General features: G+C 42.9%; 1 protein-coding gene and 1 long non-coding RNA gene across 7 annotated transcripts in view; one reads left to right on the plus strand and one right to left on the minus strand.

The window, feature by feature from the left end:
* Positions 1 to 9,826: 9,826 nt before the first annotated feature.
* LOC119869341 lies at positions 9,827 to 11,031 on the minus strand. The gene is made up of 2 exons (XR_005370018.1): positions 10,984 to 11,031; positions 9,827 to 10,213 (listed from the first exon to the last, which is right to left on the minus strand). It is a non-coding gene; the product is annotated as an uncharacterized LOC119869341 (long non-coding RNA).
* Positions 11,032 to 11,921: 890 nt separating this feature from the next.
* The window catches only part of RAPGEF2 (Rap guanine nucleotide exchange factor 2), a 241,904-nt gene continuing 227,116 nt past the window's right edge, over positions 11,922 to 26,709 (plus strand). For all 6 annotated transcript variants that reach the window (XM_038559121.1, XM_038559124.1, XM_038559126.1 and 3 more), the window contains exon 1: positions 11,922 to 12,049. In XM_038559121.1, the coding sequence (XP_038415049.1) occupies positions 11,981 to 12,049 (69 nt within the window). In that variant the 5' untranslated portion in view covers positions 11,922 to 11,980. The remainder of the gene's footprint in view (positions 12,050 to 26,709) is intronic.

The raw sequence follows: 26,709 nt of genomic DNA on the forward strand, positions 1-26,709 counted from the left end.
AGTGTAATGTAAAAAGCATTATAATAATGTATATATATGCTGCTATGGGAGCATGGAGTAAGAATCCTAACTGACCTGATAAGGGAGGGAAGAGATGAAGAATCAGGGAATAATGTTACAATAAGTAATAATAGTAACAACAACAATAATAATGACAGTGGTCATATACCATGCAAGTCCTAAATATAATAACTGTCCTTATGAAGGCATAGGGACGGTTGCCAGAAGACGATACAAATTACTAACAGGGAAGGTGCCTGGACAGATCAATACAAATCTTGAGTAAAAAATGTTAAATCTACCCAGCTAGAACATTTTTGCCATTTCCACGGACTCCCTTCCCAGGTGTTTCCCATATGTTATCCAGATAATATTGCCTCCAGTATAAATCAGGCCTGAGGCTCACAGGAGGCGGTATGGGAGTTGCCTCTGGACAAGCAGCTGGTATGTGGCAAGACAGAGTCTAGATTAGAACTCAAGTGTCACGCTTGGTCTCTTGCTCCATCCAGTATGTAACACCACCTGCCCACAGACCTGTGCGTAGGCAGGTCTGAAAGGAGTAGGAATTTCACAGGTGAACCTTGGAAACAAGAGAATTCTAGGCAAGGGGAGCTTGTGCATGGCATTAAGGAGTTAGAGAGTTTAGCAAATCCTCAGAGGATCAATTGTTAGGAATGACTGGAGTAGAAGTTCTACGGGTAGAGACGGCTGGATAGGTATACCTGGGCCGGAACACTCAGGGCCTCTTGGATATTGTACAGAGAGGCTTGTACTTTGGAGTGAGTTGGAAAGCCACTGAAGCTTTGGAATTACATGATAGATATGATTTTTAAAAATATCACCCTGTGCAAAAGCCCAGGCATTTTCTAACAGGAAGGGAGGCAGCCAGGAGTAAGGGCCAAGTGCTGGCCAGGTACCCGCCACGGGGTGGAGTCTACACTTTGCAGACACCTGGCGGGATAAAGAGGTTTTACCCTTTGCCTGCATTCTCTCTACAACTTGTGGCCCTTCTTTCAACAAGACCAAATGTAATGTCTTTTCATTATAATCATAAAAACAATTATGTCAACATGCTCTTTTAAAAGATTTTGAAAAGGTACCACTTTTGCAAATGGTGCTCAGGGAGGCAATGGTTCCCTCTGCCATTTTCAGCCATGCTCCTCCTTAAGAGGCATTTTGGGGGGATTGAAGGCAAGAGACAAGGTTTAGGGGAAAGAGTACCTATGCTAGGTCAATGGCAATAGAAGGGCAGGAAGGATTAGATGTGTGATTCAACATGATTTATTTATCTATTTATTTATTAAAAGATTTTATTTATTTATTCATGAGAGAGAGAGAAAGAGAGAGAGAGAGAGGCAGAGACACAGGCAGAGGGAGAAGCAGGCTCCCTACTGAGCAGGGAGTCCCAAACAGGACTCGACCTCAACCCTGGGATCACAACCTGAGCCAAAGGGAGACACTCAACCACTGAGCCACCCAGGCATCCCTATGATTCAACGTAATTTAATAAGTGATTGAACTCAGGCAGAAAGTGAGACAGTGGGTCAAAGGTTTGTTTATTTTTAGCCTGAGCAACTGGGTGGTTGATAGTGTCATTCTCCAAGATACAAGAATATTTGGAAAGATTTTGGAAGAAAAGATGTTGAGTTCAGATTTGAACATGCTGACTTTGCTGGATGTCGAATTGTTCCGGTACCATTTGTTAGAAACCCTCCTTGCTCCTTTGAATTACCTTTGTGTCTCTGTCAAAAATCAGCTGACTATATTTTTGTAGGTCTATTTCTGGCCTTTCTATTCTGTTCCATTGGTTTCCATTCTTTTGCCATTACCAAACTGTCTTGAATGTGGTTTTATAGTAAGCCTTGAAATTGGGTAGTGTGAGTCCTTCAACTTTGTTCTTTTTTATCCGAAGTGTTTTTACCTTTTCACATGAATTTAGAGTCAGATTGTCAATATGTAGCTTGCTGGGATTTGGAGTGGGATGGCACTGACTCAATAAATCAAATTGGGGGCAGTCAGCATCTTAACATCAGGTCTTCTAATTTGTGAATGTGGCATGCTTTTCCACTTTAATTGGACATTTTTGATTTCTTGTATCAGTATTTTATAGTTTTCTGAGTACAGCTATTGTATGTGTCTCGTTAGATTTATCCCTAGGTACTTCATTTGTCTTGGTTGGACATGCTGACTTTAAGGTGTCTGTGTGTACCCATGTGTAGATGTTCTGTGGGCAAGCCAGGAGGTCTGGGGTACTGTCTAGGTTGGGATTCAGGTTTAGTATAATCACACATGTCTCAGGAAGTGTCACATTTCTCAGGGACAGAAGATAGAGAAAATAGGGCTGAGGATTAAAAGTCACCTTAATTTTCAACCAATGGTTAGTTCTGTCACTTGATCGAAGCTCCAAGTTTAAGAAATAAGTCAAGGGAGACCTGAGAACCTCCATGATGAAGACTTAACACATATAATTTGGCACCAGAGAGCATGTGTGTAGATCCTGGCTCTCGGACCTCATCAAATCTCTGTTCCCTGGAATTGTAAAATATGTATGGTAATAGTATCCACCTCATAGAGTTGTTGGAAGATTAATTAAGGCAGTACATCTGGAGGACATAGAACAGTGCGTGGCATATACTGAGCACTCAATACTTATCAGCTATTATTATTAGTCACATAAATGAATTGCCAGGAGCTTATTGTGGGAATGCCTTGGAAAAAAACTTTTTTTTAAAATTTTTATTTATTTTTGATAGTCACACAGAGAGAGAGAGAGAGAGAGAGGCAGAGACATAGGCAGAGGGAGAAGCAGGCTCCATGCACCAGGAGCCCGATATGGGATTCGATCCCGGGTCTCCAGGATCGCGCCCTGGGCCAAAGGCAGGCGCTAAACCGCTGAGCCACCCAGGGATCCCAGAAAAAACTTCATGGTTCTTAAGGGTCTTAGCATTATTTGGTATCACTACTGATTTGCACAAGAAAAGATGAGATTCACTCACTAATAATTTTTCTTGCACAAAACATACCCAGGTCTCAATGCTCCCTTCCAAAGATAAGCGGTACGTAAGGAAGAATATATAACATCTGGAATTCCCCGCTAAAAGCTCTTTGTTCAGAAACCGTGTCTGCTGCAATTTTTGGTATGTTTCAAATATCTCCCAAATGAAGCATGGGAGTTGTGGCTGGATATCACCATGGACTCACCGTTTCTTTCTGGAGGGAAGTAGGAAAAGTGGTCAGAACTCCTATCCTCCCTCTCCATCCCTCCCCACTACCAATGGTTGTCTGGCCTTGTTCACAAAGATTACCACATTAGCTTAGTCCATCTCCAGCTTTGCATGAGTGGGCCCCACTCTGGAGCCAGGGCCCTTCAGAAGAACCCCACTTCAGGGCAAGGACAGAAATCAGGCAGGGACAACTGGATGGCCCAGACAATACCTGGCACTTTGTTTGATGGAAGGAAGGGGAGAATTGAAACCCCTTCAGAAAGTCTTTATTTTTTCCAATTTCCATCTTATTGTGTTTAAAAGGAGAGTCGAAGAATGTCTTGGCTAAAGGAAAGTATTCTCTACTCTTGGCAGGTACCAGGAAAGAGACAGAGAGCCTCAGCTAACTTTGGGTCTGATATAGTCACGCTGACTGCAGATGCTCTAACCAGTCAAAGGAGCTATACAGGCTCTCCTTGGAGATCTCCTTGGAGATCTCTTGTAGTGTATTGGGAGAAAGCCAGTTGTCCTGGGACCTAGTGCCAATGCTGCTGCTACCATTCATTCTGGAAATTCAGCGGTGCTTTTGTGTTCACAAAGTTCTCATAGTTCCTGATGGAAGTTGTGTTAGATTGCAGACAGCTTATCCTCAAAAATTTTTGATCACCATAAAGATAAATGAGGAGGAGGGAGGATGCTTCAGGTAATATTGTACAGATTCCACTTGTTTTTCAGATTGTAACACTGTAGTTAATCTTGGGTGGAGGGCATTGCGAGGCTCCAGGAGCATTATTCTTTGGTCCCTGGTGGGCCCAGGTAAGGCACAGATTGATTTGGTTTTAAAATTGGTTAAAAACCTGGGAGTTGCAAATATTACAAGCATTCCACCATAGATATTATCTTTGTATGTAATTAAATTAGGTCTCTGGTTTGATTTTATTGCACCTTTTTTTCAGATTGTCTTTTGAGTAATATGTGTAGATTTAGACAATTCCAAATATTAATATTTGGAATCAATAATTCTGACACTTAAAAAATGAAACAGCACACATATTAGCAGATTGCAACTATCCCTGGCTTTTTGAAATGGACATAAACCTGGCAATAGAGTTAATATTTGAATGAGTAAGTTCTAGTTTTTCATTTATTTGATAAAGGCAGAGATGCTGTGAGACCCAGGTTTGGCACCTCTGGGAAGCAGCTCCAGTTGTGCCGTGTGGAACCCTGGAGGCTTCCCGGGTATTGCTAGCTCTGGCCAGCTGGCCAGTACACTCAGCACCGAGAAGATGCTGATACTCCACAGCTGGGAATCACTGGTCCAGCTGGAAAATTATTTACCTTTGAGGCTTTGGACTATTTAAAATAATTAAAGCGGGATCCCTGGGTGGCGCAGCGGTTTGGCGCCTGCCTTTGGCCCAGGGCGCGTTCCTGGAGACCCGGGATCGAATCCCACATCGGGCTCCTGGTGCATGGAGCCTGCTTCTCCCTCTGCCTATGTCTCTGCCCCTCTCTCCTTCTCTCTCTGTGACTATCATAAATAAATAAAAATTAAAAAAAATAATTAAAGCTTATTATAGTTCTCTAAGTTCAAAATTCTATCTATAAAGTTAGAGAGGTCAATATATTATTAACCTAAAATCTTTCTTTCCTAGAGACTTGAAGGGCCATTATAAGATTCTTTCACTAAAAAAAAAAAAAAAAAAAAAAAAAAAAAGATTCTTTCACTAACGCTATTCCTTTTAGGGAGAAGGGAGAGATGAGAAAGGGGATTTACTTTTATAAATCCTGTTTTGAGTCACTGTCATATTACTAACTACATTTTACAAAGGTAGAAACTCAGGCCAGAGAGGTTAAATTCTGTCTTCAGGGTCACAAAGCTCATGCATATCAGAATAGGCTTTCAAATTCAGGGCTGCCTCCTATTAGATTGCAAGGTTTTCCCCACTATATTACTTATATCATATATTCCACTGTGCCTTTATAAACCTGTGTTTATTGACTCCACTAAAAATACAGATTATGTTTTTTCCTGCAGCAATGTGAATAAAGTTCTGTAAATTCAATCACTTCTATGCTATTTCTTCTGTGTCAATAGACCTGTTTGTGAGGCACCTCACCAGGTTGGGGTGGAGTACTGTGGGTTTATGTTGGTCTTTAACTTGATTTAATTACCTCTGGATTCTTACAGACAGCTACGATGCCACGGGCTCATTCCTTGTAGGTGAGATAAGCATAGGGTGGAACTGAACTCTATTTTAACCGTACTACCAGTACCTATCACTGGTCATATTTATGTTATATGATAAGTAAAATGTTAAATGTAAGAAAAACCCTGAAGATGGCCAGGACCGATTGTGATTTGCCTCTCAAGGGCTTGGATGGTTCTATTTCTTTCTGAGCCATGTCTCATGCATTATCTTTACCTGGTCCCTGTATCATAGTAGCTCATCCTATATTCCGAGTTTCTCTTCTTGCTATTTCATTGTACTTTCTTCCATTAGGTCTCTAACTCAATGCATTTTGCCATTTTATATTTAAGGTTTCCTCCATAAACTCCCACAGAGGGGGAATGTGCTTTTTCCTTCGACTTCCCTCCTTTAAATTTTTGTGTTGCAACATAATGGATCTTCTAATAGTTAAAACTAAAATAACAACATAACAAAATAGCCTCATTTTCTAAACAGGCCCTCAGTGCGTGTTTCCCACGCCCTTGTTTGCCCTTCACTTCCTTTGCCTAATTTAGATTTGTAGGCTCAACGCATAGGCACTTTGTCTCTGTTTATGTACATATGGTGCCTAACACTAGTCTTGGATTTAACAAATATTAAATAATAATGACTTCAGAAGAATCACGAATGAGTGTTGGCATTTAAAAAATCAGAGCTGATCAAGAGTGCTGCTTTTTTTGCTCAAATGACCTTGTGTGATTTTGAGTCTTACGTAGACATTGGTACTATAGCACACTTGCATTTACCCTTGGATACCACTCAGAGACCAGAGCTGGTAATAATTGTAGCTGCTCTTCTGTAGAACACATTTACAAATTCTGCACTGCGTGCCACTTTGCTTGTGGATGTAATTTCAGTTGTGTGTAATCACCTTACCATGACTAGAGAAACCCAGATACAATTTTATATGATGCTCCCTGATACTGTTATGATAGAATAATCTCACTGGGTTAACTTTGCATGTTTGAAATCGAAGGTCTTTTTCTCTTTGAATTGTTACCTTGAGCATTCATGATACCCGGTATGGGCTTTTAAAATCTATGCATCAAGTACTCATTGATTATGTAGTGGCATTTACATTGTTAGGTTTAAAAGTGAAGTCTTTAATTCTACCTATTTTCAATATAAAAAAAAATCTGTATATCTTACCTAATCCCCTTTAAATGGGTGGACTGATTGTGGACTATAGTTCTACAGGGCAATTCATAAAAATAAATGCCAAACATCAGTCAACAATAGAAGGAATCGACGGTGGATCCAAAGTTTAACAATGCATTTCCTTTCAGAAATGTCAGCATCAGCTTTCTCATAATAAGGAAATAAAGAGGGTTGTTTTCTCCCACTAGCCTAATATTTGAAATGCAAACAAATCAATGGAAGAAAGTAGTTATGTCAGTATGAAGGATATAATAGTGTAACCAGATAGAACAGTTTTGTTAGCCTGAAGATTTTTTTTATATGTATATTTAATTTTATGTTCAAGGCAGACCCACCGTGATAATGATGTTAAATTAGGGGAAAAAATGGGTTTCTTTTCATAGAACCAGTTCCAAAATATCTAAACATCCATGTGACATTTACATTAGTATTTTTCTTACTCATGTGGCAGCATTGTCAAATCTGTATTTATTAGAATTCCTGTAAAATCAAATCTAAGACTCTGATTCTAATTGTGCTTTTGATATGCTTCACCTAACTTGTTTTGTGAGCTCCATCCTACCAACACATTGCATCGTTCCCTGGATGTCTGTCACTGCACGCCCCACCAGGGACTCTTCTGGAATGCTATTTGCAGGTGAATCCAGTGTTTCCTAGTGGAGTGTGCTGACTGAGAATGATACAATGTCTAAGCTACAGCCTTCCACTCTCCTGAGATTCTCACTGACTTGATGTCAGGGGTAGAAGTAACTGTAAAACAATATTAAAAAATGTTTTGGGGGGAGGGGGAAGTATGTGAGGAATGTCATTAATAGAATTCAACTTCTCTCTGCTCTGAACCTTCTGTTCAGAGAGTTTTAACAACCAGAGAAAACGGTAACCAGAGGAAATTCTTGTCTTAACAGAGCAGGGAAGCTTCCTGGATCTTTTCAATCACCCTCACCATTCTCCTGTGTAAGATGAGTAAATTAACCAAGTGGCTGGTACATAGAACAAGTTCCCACAAGGCCAGGGAAGGGACCATGCTTGTCTTATTCCATTGGTATTCCAAGCATCAAAATCAGCACTTGGCATACAGCACCCAAGAAACATTTATTGACTGAACAGTGATGCTCAATGTGTGTGTGTATGTGTGTGTGTGTGTGTGTGTGTGTGTTTTAACAAAGTGACTTCTCTGTCTCAATCAACTAGTCAATAGATAATAATATAAATATAGATAGATCAATCCTTAGCCTTAGGTCATAGCTGGAGTCACAAGAATTTTTAAAAATTATTTTAATTCACTTTAAAATGACTCTAAAATACCTAACCTTCAAAAAAAAAAAATACCTAACCTACATGATATGTTAATATAGGTAGGGATGTACTAGATTTTACAGTTGGAAAGAAAGAGATTTTTAGGTTACAAGTAAAATGATATTAAGGCCAGAACTCAAAATGCATTTCTGATTTAAAACTTAGTGCTCTGTCTCTGTTTATCCTCTAATGATTTCTGGATAATATGATATTGTGGAGACAGAACAAAGAAAGCCTCATTTTTATACTCGCCTTTATGATGCAGCATAATAGATGGCTTACTTTGATTATGGTTGGTTGACACAGTTTAGACTATCTGGCAAATAGGCAGATTTGTGTCCAGTTCTGTCATCCATGTTATACCTAACCTGCTGTTGGTGCTCAAATGATACTGAAAGAGCAATGCATGCCAAGTATCAGATGTCCTAGATGCCGAATGGTGATAAGCATTATTGACATACATAGAGAAGTAGATTTTAAATAGTGGGAACATTAGCTGTAATTGAAGTTAAATGATAGTGTAGAAGTTGACAGTGAGTCATTCTGGCGGTGGAGAAGACCTACTACTATACCTTACCCGAGGTCACTGGTACAGTTCAGTATCACAGTGCAGCACTCAGAAAAAAAAAAAAAAAAAAAAAAAAAGAGCTGGTTTTATAGCTGGAATTCACAACTTTATGGCTGTGAGATCCAGGTGATGGGGCTTCCTGCCTACTGCCCATGCTCCGAAGGACCCTGCACTAGCTTCACACTTCGTCATGGGACAAGGGGTTCCATACTCTTTGAGCACCCAGAACCTGGAACTTACTGCTCTGCGGCTTTCTGGCCTGATCCTCCAAAGCTGGGGCAGGGCTAGAAGAATGGCTGAGAGGTGCCTTCTGCAAGGAGTATGATGCAGTTTGGATGTGCAGGCCAGGGTGTCCTCATGTGCATGAGCCTCTTTGTGGTATGGGATGGGAAGAAAATGGAGTGTGAGTTTCAGGCCAGAAACCACTAATCCCTGCAGCACTATGTTCCAGTTAGTGTATAGTTGTCAGTATTTTTTAATAGGTATATGGATGTCCATCATTAGCTAACCCCAGACCCTTCCGAAGTTAAAGGCAGGCCTGAAACTAGGGCAAGTCAGGTCACCTATTTTAGTCTCAGTTTCCTCATCTGTAAACAGGATGAGGAATAAAATAAAATAGATGGTAAAGAAAGCAAGGAAGAGAACAGGGCATATGAAGTTATAGGGAAAATGACATTTGAATAAAGATATGAAGGAGGAGAGGTTTTGTTTTTGTTTTTTGGGGGCCTGGGGGAGCAGGGAGGTAATTCAGGTGGTGAGAAGGCCATGAGACTGGAACTTGTTCATTATGTAGCATCTTCATGCGTTCAGAAACAGCATCTCCATCTCCAGTGTGGCTAGGAAAATAAGGTGGGGGTAGAGGAGCAGGAGATGACGTCAGAGAGATAAGCAGTGGAGGGAACAAGGTCCATAGGTCATTTAGACTATGGTAAGGACTTTGGTTTTTACCTCACATGAGATGAGCTAATGAATTTTTTTTTTTTTGTTTTTCTTAGCTGATGAGTAATTTGAGCTAAAGTGAAAAGACTCACTCTGGCTGCTGTATTCAAAGTAGACTGCTGGAGGCAAGGACAAAAAGAGGGAGACCAGGTAGGGGGTAATTGCAAAGTGCAGGCAAAGGGTGATGCTGGCTTGGACAAAGGCCATGGCAGTAGGGGTAGTAGATAGAGGGTAGATTCCAGATATGGTGCTTTGAAGGTTCAGCTGACAGATTAGTGACACTTGTGGGGTGTAACGGAAAGGAAGGACTCAAGAAAGACTCCAAAGTTTTTCAACTGAGCAATGGCAATGGTGTCGACAGCATTAACTGGAATGAGGAAGGCTGTGGGTGGGGCACTTTTTGGGTAGGATATCAAGACTCTGGTTTGCAAACGTTATTTCTGAGATATCTATTAGACACCAGATGGAGATGTCAGGTATATTTTTTCACTTCGCTGGATTTGATTTTCTTCTCCTTCTCCTCCTCCTCCTCTTCCTTCTTCTTTTCTTCTTCTTCTCTCTTTACAGAGCTGTATTTATTCACGTCCCTTTGCTTTCAGTGTGGTGGTCTGCCTCACAGAGGATTTGATGCTGGGGCTCAACGAAGCAGTGAAAAAAAATGTGGGGAAGCAGTTTCAGTAAAAGTAATACAGAAGGGTCTAGAGGTCCAGTTTCACAGGTTGGGCAGTCAGTTTTCTAGGAAGCCACACAATCTGTTTATTGACGCAAAGGTGACTTAAGGATCCCAAAATGTTTGCTCACAAGCAATGCATCCTAAGTGTCTAAAATAAACTAGATGTTAAAAAAGTATGTTGGAAAATTTGAAGAACAGTTCAATAGAGTAGGCCATCAGTGTAACAACCCTCCTCTAAGTATAGCTTCCACATAGACATCAAAACATGAACTTATTGGGAGGGGGGGGGGGGGCAGGAGGGAGACGAGGCAGATAAAAATAAAACCCTAGGACCAGAGCAGCCGAGCTGTCCCCGGGCTTGGCCGACCTTCACACCTGGACCTGGCACGGGAAGGGAGGCGGAGGGGACCCGAAGCAGCAGGAGGGGAGGGTGTCTCTGCCCCGAGCGGGTGGCGGGTGGCGGGTGGCGGGTGGCGTGGACATCTGGGGTCTGCACAAGGAGGGGCGCTCTGCCCGGATGCAGCCCCGGCCGGCAGCGCCTCTGATCCTGCCGCAGGCCGGGCCTCGGGGGCTCAGACTGAGGGCCTCGGAGTCCGGCCAGGCCCGGCGGGCGGCGCTGGGGCTCGTGGGGAAGCTGGCACTTTTCCACGCCCTTAGTCTGCGGTCACTGAGGTGTCCCAGGGTGGCGGTGGGCACGGGAGGCCGGAGCGGGCAGCTTTCCCGGCCGCGAGCTGCACACCGAGGCCGGAGCGCCGACCCCCGGGATCAGCCCGCAGCCGGGCCGGTGCCCCCGGGTCACCTCCCTCCCCTCACCTCCGGGGAGGGAGCGGCCGCCGGGCCGGGCGGGGTCCGGGGGCGGGGCGGGGGCGGGGGCGGGGGCGGCGCGGCGACCCCTCGCGGCCCGGGCGTCCGGCTCACCTGGCGGCGACGCGAGGTGCGGCTCGCGGGGGAGGGCGCGGCCGGCGGCGGCGGCGCGGGCGGCGGGCGCGGGCGGCGGGGGGCGGGGCCGAGCGCCGGGACGCCCCGCCCCCCGTGACGTGGCGCCGCCCCACTGGCCCCCGCCCTGCCACTCACGCCTCACCATGGTTGCAGCACAAAGCAACAAGCCCCGGAGGCCGCTTCCTCCCTGAGGAGCGGCTCCGGCGGCCGGAGAAGGCGCAGGAGGAGGAAGAGGCGGAGGAAGCGGAGGGGGAGTCGCCGCTTCCCAGTCGCCGTGTGCGAGGCGGCCGTGCGCGGCTCTCGGCTCTCCGCCCTCGGCCCTCGGCCGCCCGCCGCCCGGAGTCCGACCGCCCCCCCCGCAGGCCGGGAGCAAAGTTGCCGGGAGCCCCCGGGCCGGGGCTCAGCGCGGGCGGTGCTCGGGCCGCTCCGCTCGGGCGCGCGGATGGGGGCGGGCGGCCGAGCCCCCGGCGGCGGCGCGAGCGGCAGGGGCGGCCCGGGGGGATGCAGCAGCAGTCGGGAGGCGCGGCCGAGCCCCGTAGCCGGAGACTAGGAGCGGCGGCGGGCGCCGGACCTGACTGACCCCGCGGCGCGGGGACCCGGAGACCCCGGCGGGACCCCCGCGGCGAGCGAGCCCCAGCGGCCACCGGCCCGAGCGCCGCAGCCTCTCCCGCGGACCCGCCGCCCGCGCCTCGCCGACCCGACTGCGGCCCGCGGGCCCGGGAGCCAGGCCCCGAGGGAGCGGCGCGCCGGGAAGCCCTCGCCCGCCGCGCGGAGGAGGAGGCGGAGGCGGAGGCGGAGGCGGAGGCGGCGCAGCTCCCGGCGCCGAGCGCCCGCGGGGACCCCCTCGCCCCCCCGAGGCCCCGCCGCCGCCGCGGTTTGGCCGCCGGGCCTCGGGCGGAGCGCGCAGGGCGGGGGCCGGGAGGCGGACGGGCGTGCGGAGCGGCCCCGGCCCGGCCCGGCCCGGCCCACGGGGGACATGGCGTCCTACGTGGATAACAGCTTCCGCCAGGCGGTGATGAAGAACCCCGCCGACAGGACCCCGCAGGTGAGGCCCGGCCCGCGCCCCCGCCCCCGCCCCCGCCTCCGACCCCGCCCCCGGCCCTCCCCGCCGCTGCCCCCCCCGGGACTGGCCCCCTCCCCCCACGCGTGTCCCGGGAACTGACCTCGTCTCCCCCCACCCCGTGTCCCGGGGACTGACCCCCCACCCCTCCCACCCCCCCCACCCCTCCCACCCCCCCCACCCCTCCCACCCCCCCCACCCCCCGTGTCCCGGAGACTGACCTCGTCTCCCCCCCCCCCCCGTGTCCCGGGGACTGACCCCTCTTCCCCCCACCCCGTGTCCCGGGAACTGACCTCGTCTCCCCCCACCCCGTGTCCTGGGGACTGACCCCCTCCCCCCCCCCCCGTGTCCCGGGGACTGGCCCCGTCTCCTCCCCTCCGTGTCCCGCGGACTGACCCCCTCCCCCCCACGCGTGTCCCGGGGACTGACCCCCCCCTACCCCCCGTGTCCCGGGGACTGACCCCTCTTCCCCCCACCCCGTGTCCCGGGAACTGACCTCGTCTCCCCCCACCCCGTGTCCTGGGGACTGACCCCCTCCCCCCCCCCCGTGTCCCGGGGACTGGCCCCGTCTCCTCCCCTCCGTGTCCCGCGGACTGACCCCCTCCCCCCCACGCGTGTCCCGGGGACTGACCCCCCCCTTCCCCCCGTGTCCCGGGGACTGGCCCCCGCCCCCCCGTGTCCCGGGGACTGGCCCCCGCCCCCCACGCGTGTCCCGGGGACTCACCCCCCTCCCCCCGTGTCCCGCGGACTGACCCCCCTCCCCCCTCCGTGTCCCGGGGACTGGCCCCCCCACGCGTGTCCCAGGGACTGACCCCTCTTCCCCCCCCCCCCCCGTGTCCCGGGAACTGACCTCGTCTCCCCCCCCCCCCCCGCCCCCGGGTCCCGGGGAATGACCTCGTCTCCCCCCACCCGGTGTCCCGGGGACTGACCCCCCCCCCCCCCCGTGTCCCGGGGACTGACCCCCCCTCCCCCCCGTGTCCCGGGGACTGACCCCCCCACCCCCCGCGTCCCGGGGACGGACTTTGCCAAGGAGCTTCGCGTCCTCGCGGGCGCGCCCCGGGGCTTCGGAGTCTGGCGAGGTGGGGGCGTCGCCGGCCCCTAGCGCCCCGCTCCTGCCGCGGGCTGCAGGCCCTGCCCTCCCTCTCCTCTCTCTCCTCTCTCTCCTCCCTCCCCTCCCTCCTCCCTCCTCCCCCCTCCCCTCCCGGGCGTGAGGCCCCCTTGCCCCTCGGGTTCTTGGGTGTGTGCGGGCCTGTAGGAAGGAAACCCGCAGGGCTCTGCGAAGGGCAAATCCCCGCTGACCGCAGTAGAAGGTTGGGATGTGTCTACTTGGTGTCCCGCTTGTGTGAAAGGGACGCCGCTTGCCAGTCGGGGGAAGGAAAGTTGGTCAGCTAGGCTGGTGCTTGGAGTTTAAATCCAAGGCAGGCGTCAGCGCGGAGCCGCCCGGTCAAGGGCACCCCTGAAAGGGCGCCCTGCGGATCCCCTGGGTGTTGCAGGAGCTTGTCAACATTAGAGAAGTCTGCGGACCTTTATAGGGCCGTTTACCTTCAGGTTTATTTGTCCTCTTTAAGCGGAGCGATTGCTGATGATGTTGGATTTGGACTAGAGAGGGTGAAATTTTATAAAAATGTGGTGGTTTGATTTGTTTTTAGTTGCAGACTGGTTAATGACACATATTCCCAAGCATTGGGATGGTGACTGCAGGGGATCCTGCTGCCAACCCTCTTAAGACCAATAAGCCCTCCTGATCCGTGGGACCATCAGACATTTAGGATCTAATGCTGGAAGGAGTTGCTTCACTTGTTAGGTGTTGGATGCCATCTGTTCAAACCCAAATGCTCTCCTTCTCTGATGTTGATTGTTATTATTATTTAATGTGGGGAGAACAGAATAAAATAGAATCTTTCACTGGCTGCCTTTGGACAAGGCCCAAGAATGGCACCTGGTACCGTTAATGAGTTTTCATTTTTCCTGGTGGAGCCATCACATCTGGGGGATCGTAGGTTGCACCATATTTACCAAAAGAGTGGAAGATGTTCGATAATATTACAAGAATATTCATTTCACTATACTTCAGAAAATGCCAATTCTAAAGGACTATTTTATCAAAACCAAGCAGTGTCTTCTTGCTTTGGTCTTGGTCCTGGGCATTGCACTGCCTCCCATGGGCCTTCTTCCTCTACTGTTTGTTTAAAAATTGTCAGTTGAATCAGTCTTCTGCATGTGAAAATGCACGTTTTCAGTGGTAGTGTGACAGAAAAGCAGATTTCAGTGAGATATTTCAGTTCCTTTCAGTGTCTGTAGCGCCAAATGAAATCACATAGGCTGAGAATATTAGAACCTAGCAAGGCAAGTGGAGAATATTAGAACCTAGCAAGGCGGGTCAGAAAATGATGTCATAGGCCGTTAGTGGAAATTAGAGACGGTGTGAGCGGTGCCTTCGGTTCATTAGTTAGAACAGCAATGACTTGAAACCTACTATCAGTTGGAGGTGGTGGTCACCAAACAAGACTGGAAGAGACAAAACCTCCACTGTGAAAGCATGTGGATTGTTCCAAATAAATGAACTGTTAAACTTTCCTCTTCTCCTGCCAGTTGTGTAGAATAAAAACTGACCTAGCATAGAACTTGGCCTGATTCAGAAGTGGGCCGGTTACTATTAACGCCACAACATGAAAGCTTTATTGATAATCGGAAAGCAGCACATTCCCCCCCCCCCCCCCCCCCCCCCACCAAACCTTTATAGAAAAAGTAAACCTGGAGAAAGCTACCAAACATTTTGAACATTGTTAAGTGCCAGCTGCGTTAACTTTGATATTCATTTGGTTATTACTAATGCAAACTCCACGGTTGCTTATTGTTATCTTAAAGAGAAAGTACCTTGAAATGTGAATGTTTTCCCATCCTTACCTGGCTGGTTAAAAACAATCTTCTAAAAGTTTGAAATGTATTAAATTGTGTGTGTGTGTGTGTGTGTGTGTGTGTGTAGAGGTGCTTTTTATATTGAGTGCTTTGGTAATGTAAACACTCACTGTATTTTGAGTGCTGGAAATTTTTCTCTCCCATCTTTTCTCATTAATGCTAGAAAAATTTTGTAATATGAGGAAAGTAAATGTATTAAACTTGATGTCACAAACAGAAGGATATAAATTAGGAAAGTTTTGCTGTCATGCTTCCTTCTGTTTTACGGGATAGACTCGATAAAGGACTTCATATGATTCTCCTTATAGGCAAAAGGAAGATGCTTTAAAAGAATAGAGGAAATACATTTTTTTTTAAAAATCCAGGTTTTTAAAAAAATCCCCACCATCCCAGTTTGTCTTTCAAACCCTGATAAGACATAGTTTCGTATTTAGGTCAATCAGTTGCCTAGAAGTTAATAGAGATGTTACTAGTGTAACCTAAGAAGTTAGCTAGAAGAGAATTTAGGGGTGGGGAGAGCCCCAGTGTAAACACAGAGACTGCAAATTAGGGAGCTTCCAAACACACCTGGGAAATGGGAACCTATTTTATTTAGCCACATTAGACAGGCAGAATGGTAAGGAGAAATAAAGTTTCCTGAATTCTTAGCCAAGTCATGCATACTTAGATTTAAGACCCTGTCACTCTTTCACCTGATATTCTGAGAGAATGAAAAAAATCTTTGATTCAATATGTGACCCGTATTACGTGTTTGGAAACCTGGCTAAGTTTTAGTCAATGGGGCTACTGTATTCTAAATAACAAACCCCTTGAAAATAATGAACACTAAACGTTGTATTGATATTTTTCAGAGCGCCTATATTGAACAACAGGACTGTTAAGTAATTGCTTTATTAAACTATTTGGGTTTATGCTTTAATCATTTAAATGAAAAGCTTGGTCACCGAAGCAATTTAGTAAAGTAAAAGATGTAAATAAATTACAAACAGCTTTATCCCCCAAGGCTTTAAACAATAAAATGCTTTTTCTAAACCATTTTATTAACTGGTTGAGTTCAGACCCTTTGTAGCTGCTTCTGTAGAGTGTTTAAGTGCATGATTTTAGTTTTTCAGGTGAATCGTCTATTGCTGAATTGTTTTCTTTCAAGATCTAATTTGATATGTTTTTAGCTAGTAGCTGTAACAGTTTTTGTTTTTTTTTTTAATGGTGTGTGTAAAACAGCTCCATCTCATTTCTTCCTCATTAATAATATTACTTTGTCCTTCACTGTTGAAAATTTCTTTGGCTCCTGAACCTTTTGATTTAGTTGTTAACTCATGAATTTGTCAGCTGAGGTCTCACAGCAGTGTAAGACTTCATTCTTTGCAAAGTCACTTAGTCATAGTGAGAGGGCTGAAAAAATACCTTTTGTCCAGAGAACTTTAAATTATGAGAATCTGCACAAAACAGTATCTCTGGTAAATAATTAACTTTTAAATCTAGTGAAAGAATTATGTTCAATACAGGTATGTTTTCCATTTGAATTTCTTTTTATCATTGTTTACCAACAGTTTCATATTTTAATTTGACAACTTAAACTTTGATTATGTTTTAGCAAATTTTAGGGCTCTAGTAGTAAATATTTGGTTTTGAAGTAGTTTTTGTTGAAAAAAAAAAACACAGCTAAACGATCTTTGTGCGGTTTTGCGAACTGTATTTTACTAAGTAATTCCTGTTTGGCCACAAGCATTTATTTACCCTTCATAACAATGATCTTTGAATTTATAGGTTAAAGTATATACATATTTATAACTGAAATACTAATTTCAAACTGTATTGGCATGTGACATTGAACGAGTACTTAAATTCATGGTAAAAATTGACATTTTTTTTTTTTTTTGCAATAATGATAGAAGCTTAGTTGCCTTAACCTTTTAAACAATTAGTAATTAGCAGTTTTATAATTAGCTTTGCATATCTTGGCTAAGGCTGAAAATGAATCTCTCCCAACTGCAGTGCTGTATGTGGACTGGTTTAATGCAGTTCTTCCGAGGTCCTGTTCTTTAACAGAACAGTTACAAAAAAATAGTAACAAAATAAGACTAGGAAAAGGAAGGGGACTTGCCAACTTGTTTCATTTTTTTTTTTCCTTTCAAGAAAGGTTGTGAAATAACAAAATAAACTTACAACCTTTGACCACTGTCATAAGAAAGGGAGGATATACCACCGTCTTTGGGAAGTTAATTTTCCAGGTCAAAGATTCCTTGATTCATAAGAAAACTCACTGTTTTTGTTTTTTTGTTTTTTAATTTTACTGTCAGTCTGAAAACCGCTTTATCTCAAGTGGGTTTTGGGGGGAGTTAAATGATAACAGTAGGTCTGCCTTTGCTGATACTTGAAATTCAAGTCACCTAAAGTAACAGTGGGGTAGACTTCAGATACAAGTTAACTATCTGAGGTAAAGATAAAACAGCGCTTTAAACAGCCCTTTAAAAACACAGACTGTGTTTCTTCTTGACTCATTTGAAAACTTTTTTTCTTTTAGTGAAGAAGACTTAGGGGCAGCCGGGGTGGCTTAGCGGTTTAGCACCGCCTTCGGCCCAGGGCGCGATCCTGGAGACCGGGGATCGAGTCCCACGTCGGGCTCCCTGCATGGAGCCTGCTTCTCCCTCTGCCTGTGTCTCTGCCTCTCTCTCTGTGTGTCTCCCATGAATAAATAAATAAAATCTTAAAAAAAAAGAAGACTTAAAATTACCTGAAATAACTTTGATCTAGACTAAAGACATAGGGAAATGTGATGATAGTTCTTTGATGTCTAAATTTTATGGGCCATTCCCTCTCCTCATCCCATTTTTGGCACCAGGTAGTTTTATCCATAAAATACGGATTCTAGCTTCCTGAGGTTGTTTGTGGACTAAGTGACTGAAAGTACAGTTACTATTAGTGCAGTGTCTACTAGTAGTTTTTATTGTAGCACAGTTTACTGAAATACTTTCTATCAAGCCTTGGGAATTCACAGATGAAATAAGACCTCCATCTCTCAACTAACTCACCAGTGTATTGTATTCTCTAAGTAGGATGTGATTCATTAGTGCTGTAGCAGCTGTTGAAGAGGTTTGGACTATCTAGATGAGATGTCCTCTGCCAACACTGAAGAGGCTGTGAACTTCTTAGACAAGCATGTACTGAGTCTTAGGAAATTATCCACCAGTGGAGTAGGGAACATGCAGGATATTCCAGATTGACCTGTCATAGAAGTAGCACATGTGATTGTAAGAAAGTATGTGTAGACCTTTGTTCCATGTACTTGTAACCAAGGGAATGATCAGGGCATGGGGAGTGATTCCACTGGAGTATAGAAGGTTGTGGTTTGAAGGAAGGAAAGAGGAGACCAAGAAATCTGTTAAAGACTGATGTCTTTTCTTAAGGCTTGAGATAGCTGGGAGCCTGAGTTACACAGTGGACATGGGCTAGAATTGTTGCAGTAGTAGAATTTGTTGGGCAGCCTGGCAGAATGTGTGCACATTTGTATCAGCTACTCACTGTATCAAACTAGCTGCATATTTATGCCTGTTACAGCCTCATCATGGCATGAGATTATGATGGACATTTCCTAGTTCGTAGGAAAATATTCTAAGTTGTTGAAAAAAATTTTTTTTTTGTTAAAGTTTTTCCTTTATCTTATACTATTTTTTCCTTAAGCTTTGTGGTCTTCTACAGTTTGGAATCTAATATGAAATATCTGACTTATCATATTATGCCAAACATGTTAATATTTCTTATTTTGTAACGATGTGATTTTCAAGCATTCTGTCCTTTGGAAGAGTTGAGGAATATCTGAATTTAAGCAGGAAAAATGGACTTATTTATATAAAGACTCACAATTGTCTTATGATAGGACAATGTAATGATTATAGTGAGTGAGAATGGTTCTTTATTCCCCTGCACCATTTTTGTTTAGACAGACTAGTAAGTTAGGAGGGAGAAGCAAACTGTACTACGTATTATTGCTCTTTTGTAGCTTTCATAAATTGAAATGTATAGTTAAAGTATGTTCAGTAGTTATAATGTCAGCCTTTGTAGGGAGAAAAACAGGCTGATTACTACTTTATTTTGACTGTTTAGGATTTTTATCTATTCAGGAAGAAAAAACCCCACCTCTGGTCTCACATGCTAATTAACTACTGCTTATTGAACTATTTACCCTATGTATTTCTTACTGTACTCAGGTGTTTTCTTTTTCAATCTGTGGGAGGATTTACCTTTAATGTGGTCATGGTGGGGTTAGTTTTGTGATGTTGGAAGTTTAGACCTTCTTGCATTTTGTTTTATTTTTAATATTTTATTTATTTATTCATGAGAGACACACAGAAAGAGGCAGAGACACAGGTAGAGGGAGAAGCACACTCCCTGTGGGGAACCTGATATGGGACTCGATCCCAGGACCTGAAAGGCAGATGCTCAACCACTGAGCCACCCAGGTGCCCCTAGACCTTGCATTTTAAATTCTCTTGGGCTCCACACTCAGCAGGGAGTCTGCTTAAGATGCTGTCCCTCTGCCCCTCCCACCACTCATGTGCACTCGCATGTCTGTACTTTCTTTCTCTCAAATAAATTAAATCTTAAAAAAAGAAATTATGTATGTATATATATGTGTGTGTATATGTATGTGTGTGTCTGTATATATGTATATACACAAATATATCAGGTATCATCAGAATATTTGCATAGTCTCAAAGTATCTTCCCAAGGTTGATTAATCATAGAGGGGAAATCAGTGTGTTTTTATATTGAGGAAAACTGGTAGATACCAAATGAACCAGGTAAATCAGTTATCACACCACTGTCAAATAACAATATTGAGTAAATTTGAGGATCTAATTGGCTTTATTAGATGATTCATGAATCCGTATTCCATCTAGCAAACAGGAAGGAGCTTCCAGAAGCTGTAGAAAAATGGAAGGCAGAAGGGAGAAGGGATAATGAAAGAACAGATTACTTTAACTTTCTTTTGGGGGATGGAAAGGTCTATGTGGCAAACTACCTCATTGATGTTGACCAGTTAAGACTAAATTCCTGGAGAAAGTGAATTTCCTAATTCCTAATGAAGCTGCCATTAGATTAATTATGAAGCCTTGGTTTGACTACATGGGTTTAGCACAAGTGACTCCACTTTGGGCCTGTCGTTTGTTTGTTTTTAAGATTTTATTTATTTGACAGAGAGTCAGAGAACACAAGCAGGGGGAATGGCAGAGAGGGAGAAGTAGACTCCCCGCTTAGCATGGAGCCCGATGTGGGACTCAACCCTGGGACCCCGGGATCATGACCTGAGCCAAAGGCAGACACTGAAGGCAGACTGAGCCACCCGGATGCGCCTAGTGATAAGACACATCAACATTATGCTGCATTGAGAAGGGCACATCTGTGATAGTATTCTTACTGAAAATACTTCCACCTAAATGGCAGACCATACTAGACAAACTCAAATTTTAGGACATTCTACAAAATAACTGTACTCAAAAGTGTCCAGTTTAGGGGTATCTGAGTGGCTCAGTTGATTAAGTGTCTGCCTTTGGCTCAGGTTATGGTCTCAGGGTCCTGGGGTCGAGCCCTGCATCAGGCTCTCTGCTCAATGGTAAGTCTGCTTCTCCTTCTGCCCCTTGCCCCCTTGTGCTCTTAAATAAAGTCTTTTTAAAAAACTCTCTAGCTTATGAAAGGATAAAATGCTGAAGAATTGTTACAGATTGAGACTAAGGACATGTGATAACCAAATGAGATGTGAGATTCTGAGTTAGAGCCTGGACCAGAGGAAAAAAAAAAAAAAAAAAAAAGCAAAACAAAACCCAAAAACATAATTAGGACAATAGGTAAAATTTGACCAGTTAGATAATTTTACTGTGGTTATTTTGTTAAATTATGGGAAGCTTGGGGTGTATATAGGACCTCAACTATTAAAGTTATTTCAAAATTAGAAGTAAGAAAGGCCTAGCTTTTGAAGTCTTATTGTGACTCTGATAAGGGACCACAAATTAAGATATTTTGAAAAATAATCTTTTTCCTGATTAGTGATTTGGTCTTACTGAAGAGCCTAGTCCTTTTCTTGCTAAATGTTTTGTATGCACTGGACCATTAATGACATGGTCAAAGCAATATATTAGTTGGAAGAAATTTAAAATACACTAATTAATAGATAAGTAAACACAAAGAGCTAAAATAAGTTTTTGACTATTTATTCGTTTTTATTCCTATCTTGTAGACATTCACAAGATGCAATTTATTTTACCAGTTTTGAATGTTTCACAATCCTGAATTTTAGTAGTTTAGTGTATTTGGTATAAGAAAAAACATGCAGAAAATAAGGTATTCCATGTACATTAAGCACAATAGAAAAGAAATTGTGGTAGTAACTTAAGGAAGTCAGTCTAGCTTAAAATAAGGTTGTAGATTCCCTCCTCCCTCTTTTCCTTTCCTGTGAACTTAAAAATTATTTAAAGTATTACTTTTCATGGGAGTGAGGGGGTGGATGGAAGGAAAAAGCAAGGGTGTGTATAAGGAAGTTTGAAGTTTGGTCAGAGGCACTATTACCTTTATAGATGTGATAGTACTATGTAAGCTGAGTGTGGTCAGTACACTTTTTAGGAGTTTTTTATTTATTAGAACCACCCCCCGCCAAAAAAAAAAAAAAAAAAAAAAAGAAGGAATTTCTTTTAAAATCAGTGTAAAGCAGAATATCCTTACCAGTATTTTTTTCCTTCATACGTACACCTTTATATTTCAATCATAAAGCCAAACTCCATGGTCTCTTGCCTCCAATAGTTACCTATTTTTTCTTTCTTTCTTTCTTTCTTTCTTTCTTTCTTTCTTTCTTTCTTTCTTTCTTTCTTTCTTTCTTTCTTTCTTTCTTTCTTTCTTTCTTTCATCTATCTATCTATCTATCTATCGTAAATACTGGAGAATGCATGCTGTATTTGTATACATTAAAAATATGGGACCTAATATTTAGATAACTACAAATAAACTGCAAGTCTGAAAGTATTTACTATTTTCAATTATAAAAACATAAACCATTTAGTTTCTGTATTTTAAGAGATTTTTGTTGTTTCATGTTTTCAATAATAAATTAGATTTGAGGCCACAAGTGAAAAAAGAAAAGAGCTGGCCAGGCTTTGAAATAACTAAAGTCTTAAAATAAAAAATGTAAGAATATGTAGGTGTAGACTAAACCTATGTATTTTAACATTCTTTCAGTTATTCTGTGTATAAGTAACTATTTGAATTATTCAAGCCACTAAATTTCTGATTTCTAACGCCTCTAACATACATTTTGCAGTCTTACAAATTCTGTTTTAAGCACCATGGAATTTATTAGGAAATAGGTGGTCAAGTTGTTAGAAATATTTGGCTACCTAAATTATATTATTATAGTATTAAGAAACTGATCGATTTTATACATTTTGAAATAGTTAGAAAGGAGTTTAAAAAATGAGAGTTTAGGGCAGCCCGGGTGGCTCAGCAGTTTAGCGCCGCCTTCGGCCAGGGTGTGATCCTGGAGACCTGGGATCAAGTCCCATGTCGGGCTCCTTGCGTGAAGCCTGCTTCTCCCTCTGCCTGTGTCTCTGCCTCTCTCTCTCTCTCTCTCTCTCTCTCTCTCCATCTCCATGAATAAATAAACAAAATCTTAAAAAAAAAAAAGAGAGAGAGATTAAAATAATGAAATGCAGTAGCATAAAATGCCAAGAATTGAGGTAGGGAGAGTTTGGCTGCATTTAAATTTTGGTTTGATCCCCCTACTTTTGTAGAATGGAAGAAATTGAGGAGCAGACTTCAAGAGGCACATTTTATCTGCATACCTGTTCCTATTCCTTCTATTGGGGGAACCACAAACCTCTTTTAGAGGTAGAAAATATAGGAAGAGACCCAAAAGTTCTTCCCAGTATGAATCTCCAAACCTAGATTGGGAATTCCTAACCTTTTTTTTTTTTTTTAATTTTTTTATTTATTTATGATAGTCACACACAGAGAGAGAGGCAGAGACACAGGCAGAGGGAGAAGCAGGCTCCATGCACCGGGAGCCCGACGTGGAACTCAATCCCGGGTCTCCAGGATCGTGCCCTGGGCCAAAGGCAGGCGCCAAACCGCTGCGCCACCCAGGGATCCCTGGGAATTCCTATCTTGATTCTGTTTCTTTAGTATGGTTTAAATCTACATTATACAGAGAAAACTGTGGGAGGTAACATGATAAAGTAATTTCACTTTAATTAATCAATTTTATTTTTATTTAAATTCAACTAATCAACATATAATGTGTCATTGGTTTTGGAGGTGGAGGTCAGTGATTCACCAGTCTCATATAATACCCAGTGCTCATTACATCATGTGCCCTCCTTAATGCCCATCACCCAGTTACCTCATCCCCTACCCCTATCCTCTCCAGCAACCCTCAGTTTGCTTCCTATGATTAAGAGTCTGTTTTGGTTTATTTCTCTCTCTGATTTTGTCTTGTTTAATTTTTCCCTCTCTTCCCCTATGATCCTCTGTTTTGTTCTTAAATTCTACGTCTAAGTGAGATTGTATGATAATTATCTTTCTCTGATTGACTTATTTCACTTAATATTCTCTAGTTCTATCCACATTAGTGCAAATGGCAAGATTTCATTGTTTTTGATGGCTGAGTAGTATTCCATTTGTGTGTGTGTGTGTGTGTGTGTGTGTACACATCTACCACATCTTCTTTATCCATTCATCTGTGGATGGCATCTGGGTTCTTTACACATTTCGGCTATTGTGGACATTTGCTGCTGTAACCATTGTGATACAGGTGTCCCTTCAGATCACTACATTTGTTTCTTTGGGATAAATACCCAGTAGTGCAATTGCTGGGTCGTAGGGTAGCTCTATTTTCAACTTTTTGAGGAGCCTCTATGCTGTTTTCCAGAGTGGCTGCACCAGTTTGCATTCCCACCAACAGTGTAAGAGGTTCTTCTATACCTGCATCCTCGCCAACATCTGTCATTTCCTGACATCATTTCACTTTATTTATTAATTTTTGTCATTTCACTTTAGAAGTCCTTGTTCACACTTTATTCTGGGCTGGCTATTTTCCTTTGTAGTTATACATTTATATCTTTAATTGTGTTCACAGAATAGTTGTTTTGAATTCATTTAGTGGATTTCCTTAATGTAACCTAGTCGTAATGTATGATCTTGGCCTTTGTTGTCAAACACACTGCTTTGTGGTCCTGGGCAGGTTACTTAACTTTAGTGTGTTTCAGGCCTTCGGATTTCATCAACTATTAAAATTTCATGAAACACTGGGGCACTGACATTGATTTGTTACTTATTTTGCCAACTAAATATGTTAAAATGAATGTAAACTCATTCTCCACTATTCCCATTTTGTAAAAGAAAGGGCATTTTAGTATTATAAAAATAGAAAATCTCAGAATAAGTAAATTTAGCTTTGTTTTATTGTTACTTTTATTAAGGATTGATAAAAATTTTACATTGGTTGTATATGGTAATATTTACCTTGTTGTGAAGATTAAATGTGTACATGTGTATTAAAGTTCTTTAACAGTCTCTGGCATAAGTAATTTAATGAGTAGTTAAGAAAAATAGTTAATAATTTAATATTTCATGTTTATTATTATTTTTTCAGTAATTAGTATTCATTTACTCTCTTGATCCTTTCCCTTAGATAATTTTTCATCATTAGTATGCCTTGTGGCAAATTCACCGAAGTGATTTATAATATGAGTCAATTTCATACACTTGATTCATAGAATAAATTGTGTTAGGATTGCATTAGTCTATGGGGTTACCCAAAACTATACACATAGACTTAGTAATGGGCTTATTTTCTTCACACAAAAAGAAATCTAGGGTAGGTAGTGTAAGATTGGTGCAGATGCTCAAAGGTGTCCTTAAGGAAACTGGCTTAGTCTCCTACTTAGTGTGTGATTTTAGTTTCCAAAGTCTCAAGATGACAGCTGCACCACCAACCAGGGGAGAAGGGAGAATGTTTTCTTGGTAGGAGTTCATTTTTATTTTGAAGGAAAACCCTTTCCAAGTACTTGTCTTTGGCCAGAGCTTTATTACATGACTACTAGTAGCAAAGGAGGCTAGAAATTCAAATATTTTGTTTATAAACTGCCATATTACAGAAAGGTAGGAAAGAAAGAGATTAAGATGAATGAACTATGAGCTGATAGTATTTGTCCAACTTGCTTTGCATAGGAAGCAGATAATTGTAATAAGTTGAGGCAGTGATTCTCAGGAAGATCTCTTTGAAAATCTTACTGGAATATATAGCTATGTTATTATAATTATGGTTATGGAATCATACAGATACATTTAACTTCTTGGTTTGCTTATTAGGTGTATGGTTATTAATTTTCTGAACTGCAGTCTCTTATCTGAAAATAGACATAACAATACCAGTGCATGAGCATTATGTGTAAATATAAATATATACAAATTTATTTATGATATTTATTGAATATCAATGTAACTTTTAAATATAATCATTTCTAAGTGGTAACTATTGATTTATATATATATATATATTTTTTTTTTTTTTAGATTTTATTTATTTATTCATGAGAGACACAGAGAAAGAGAGAGGCAGAGACACAGGCAGAGGGAGAAGCAGGCTCCATGCAGGGAGCCCGATGCGGGACTCGATCCTGTGACTCCAGGATCATGCCCTGGGCCGAAGGCAGGCGCTAAACCACTGAGCCACCCAGGGATCCCTTGACTTATATATTGGTTTAAAGTTAAACATAGGCTTATATTTCTTAATTTGTTACTTTTGCTTCAAATTTATTTTTAAAATTTCAAAAATTTCATTTTTAAATATGCTCCATTTGTCGTGTGTGTGTGTGTGTGTGTGTGTGTGTGTGTTTAAGATTTTTATGTATGTATTCATGAGAGAGACGGAGACAGACATAGGCAGAGGGAGAAGCAGGCTTCATGAAGGGAGCTTGATGTGGGACTTGATCTTGGGACTCCAGGATCATGCCCTGAGCTGAAGGCAGACGCGCAACAGCTGAGCCACCCAGGTGTCCCCATTTGTGTATTCTTATATTACTCTCTGTAGTAAATACTTTATTTTTCTGTGACTTTAAGGCTGCAATTGTCATTCCTCCTAGAAGTTGAGTCATTACTATAAAAATACATATACATTTGGTATAAAACATTTATAAAGATAGCTGTTTGGTTTTCTGTATTTTGTTGAATCCATACTTATAAGCTTATGTCTTTAAGAAAAATGGTTTGATATTGAATGTTAAACAAAACTAGCTTTGATACTAAAACTTGAAGTATGCACTACGTCCTGACTTAGAGCAATTGTTGTGTTTACTTATGGGCTTTTTATGGTAGCATTCAAGGTTTATATAGATAAATGGTGCTTATGTGTAGTGAGATCAGTTAAACAATCTGCTATCAAAAACTAACGGATAGATATGTTATTGGAGAGTCTTGGCTATTTGTCATTTAAAAATAGCTTATGTCTTCATACGTTCCTTGTTTGGGTGGGTAAGGTAGGGTATAATAAATGCCTGAAATTGGAATCTAAGTTAGGACCCTGATTTCATTTAAAATGGATTAGCTTGCACTGTGTCCATATACTTCACTAGAGATCTTGCTGGTCTGGGGCTTAACTATCCATCTTTAAAGCTCAGGACTTGGCATACCCTTTGCAGAATTTGAGCTAATAAATGTTTAATGACTTGATCTTTCTTTCC

This window comes from Canis lupus, chromosome 15, assembly GCF_011100685.1.
Source record: "Canis lupus familiaris isolate Mischka breed German Shepherd chromosome 15, alternate assembly UU_Cfam_GSD_1.0, whole genome shotgun sequence".
Taxonomy (NCBI): Eukaryota; Metazoa; Chordata; class Mammalia; order Carnivora; family Canidae; genus Canis; species Canis lupus.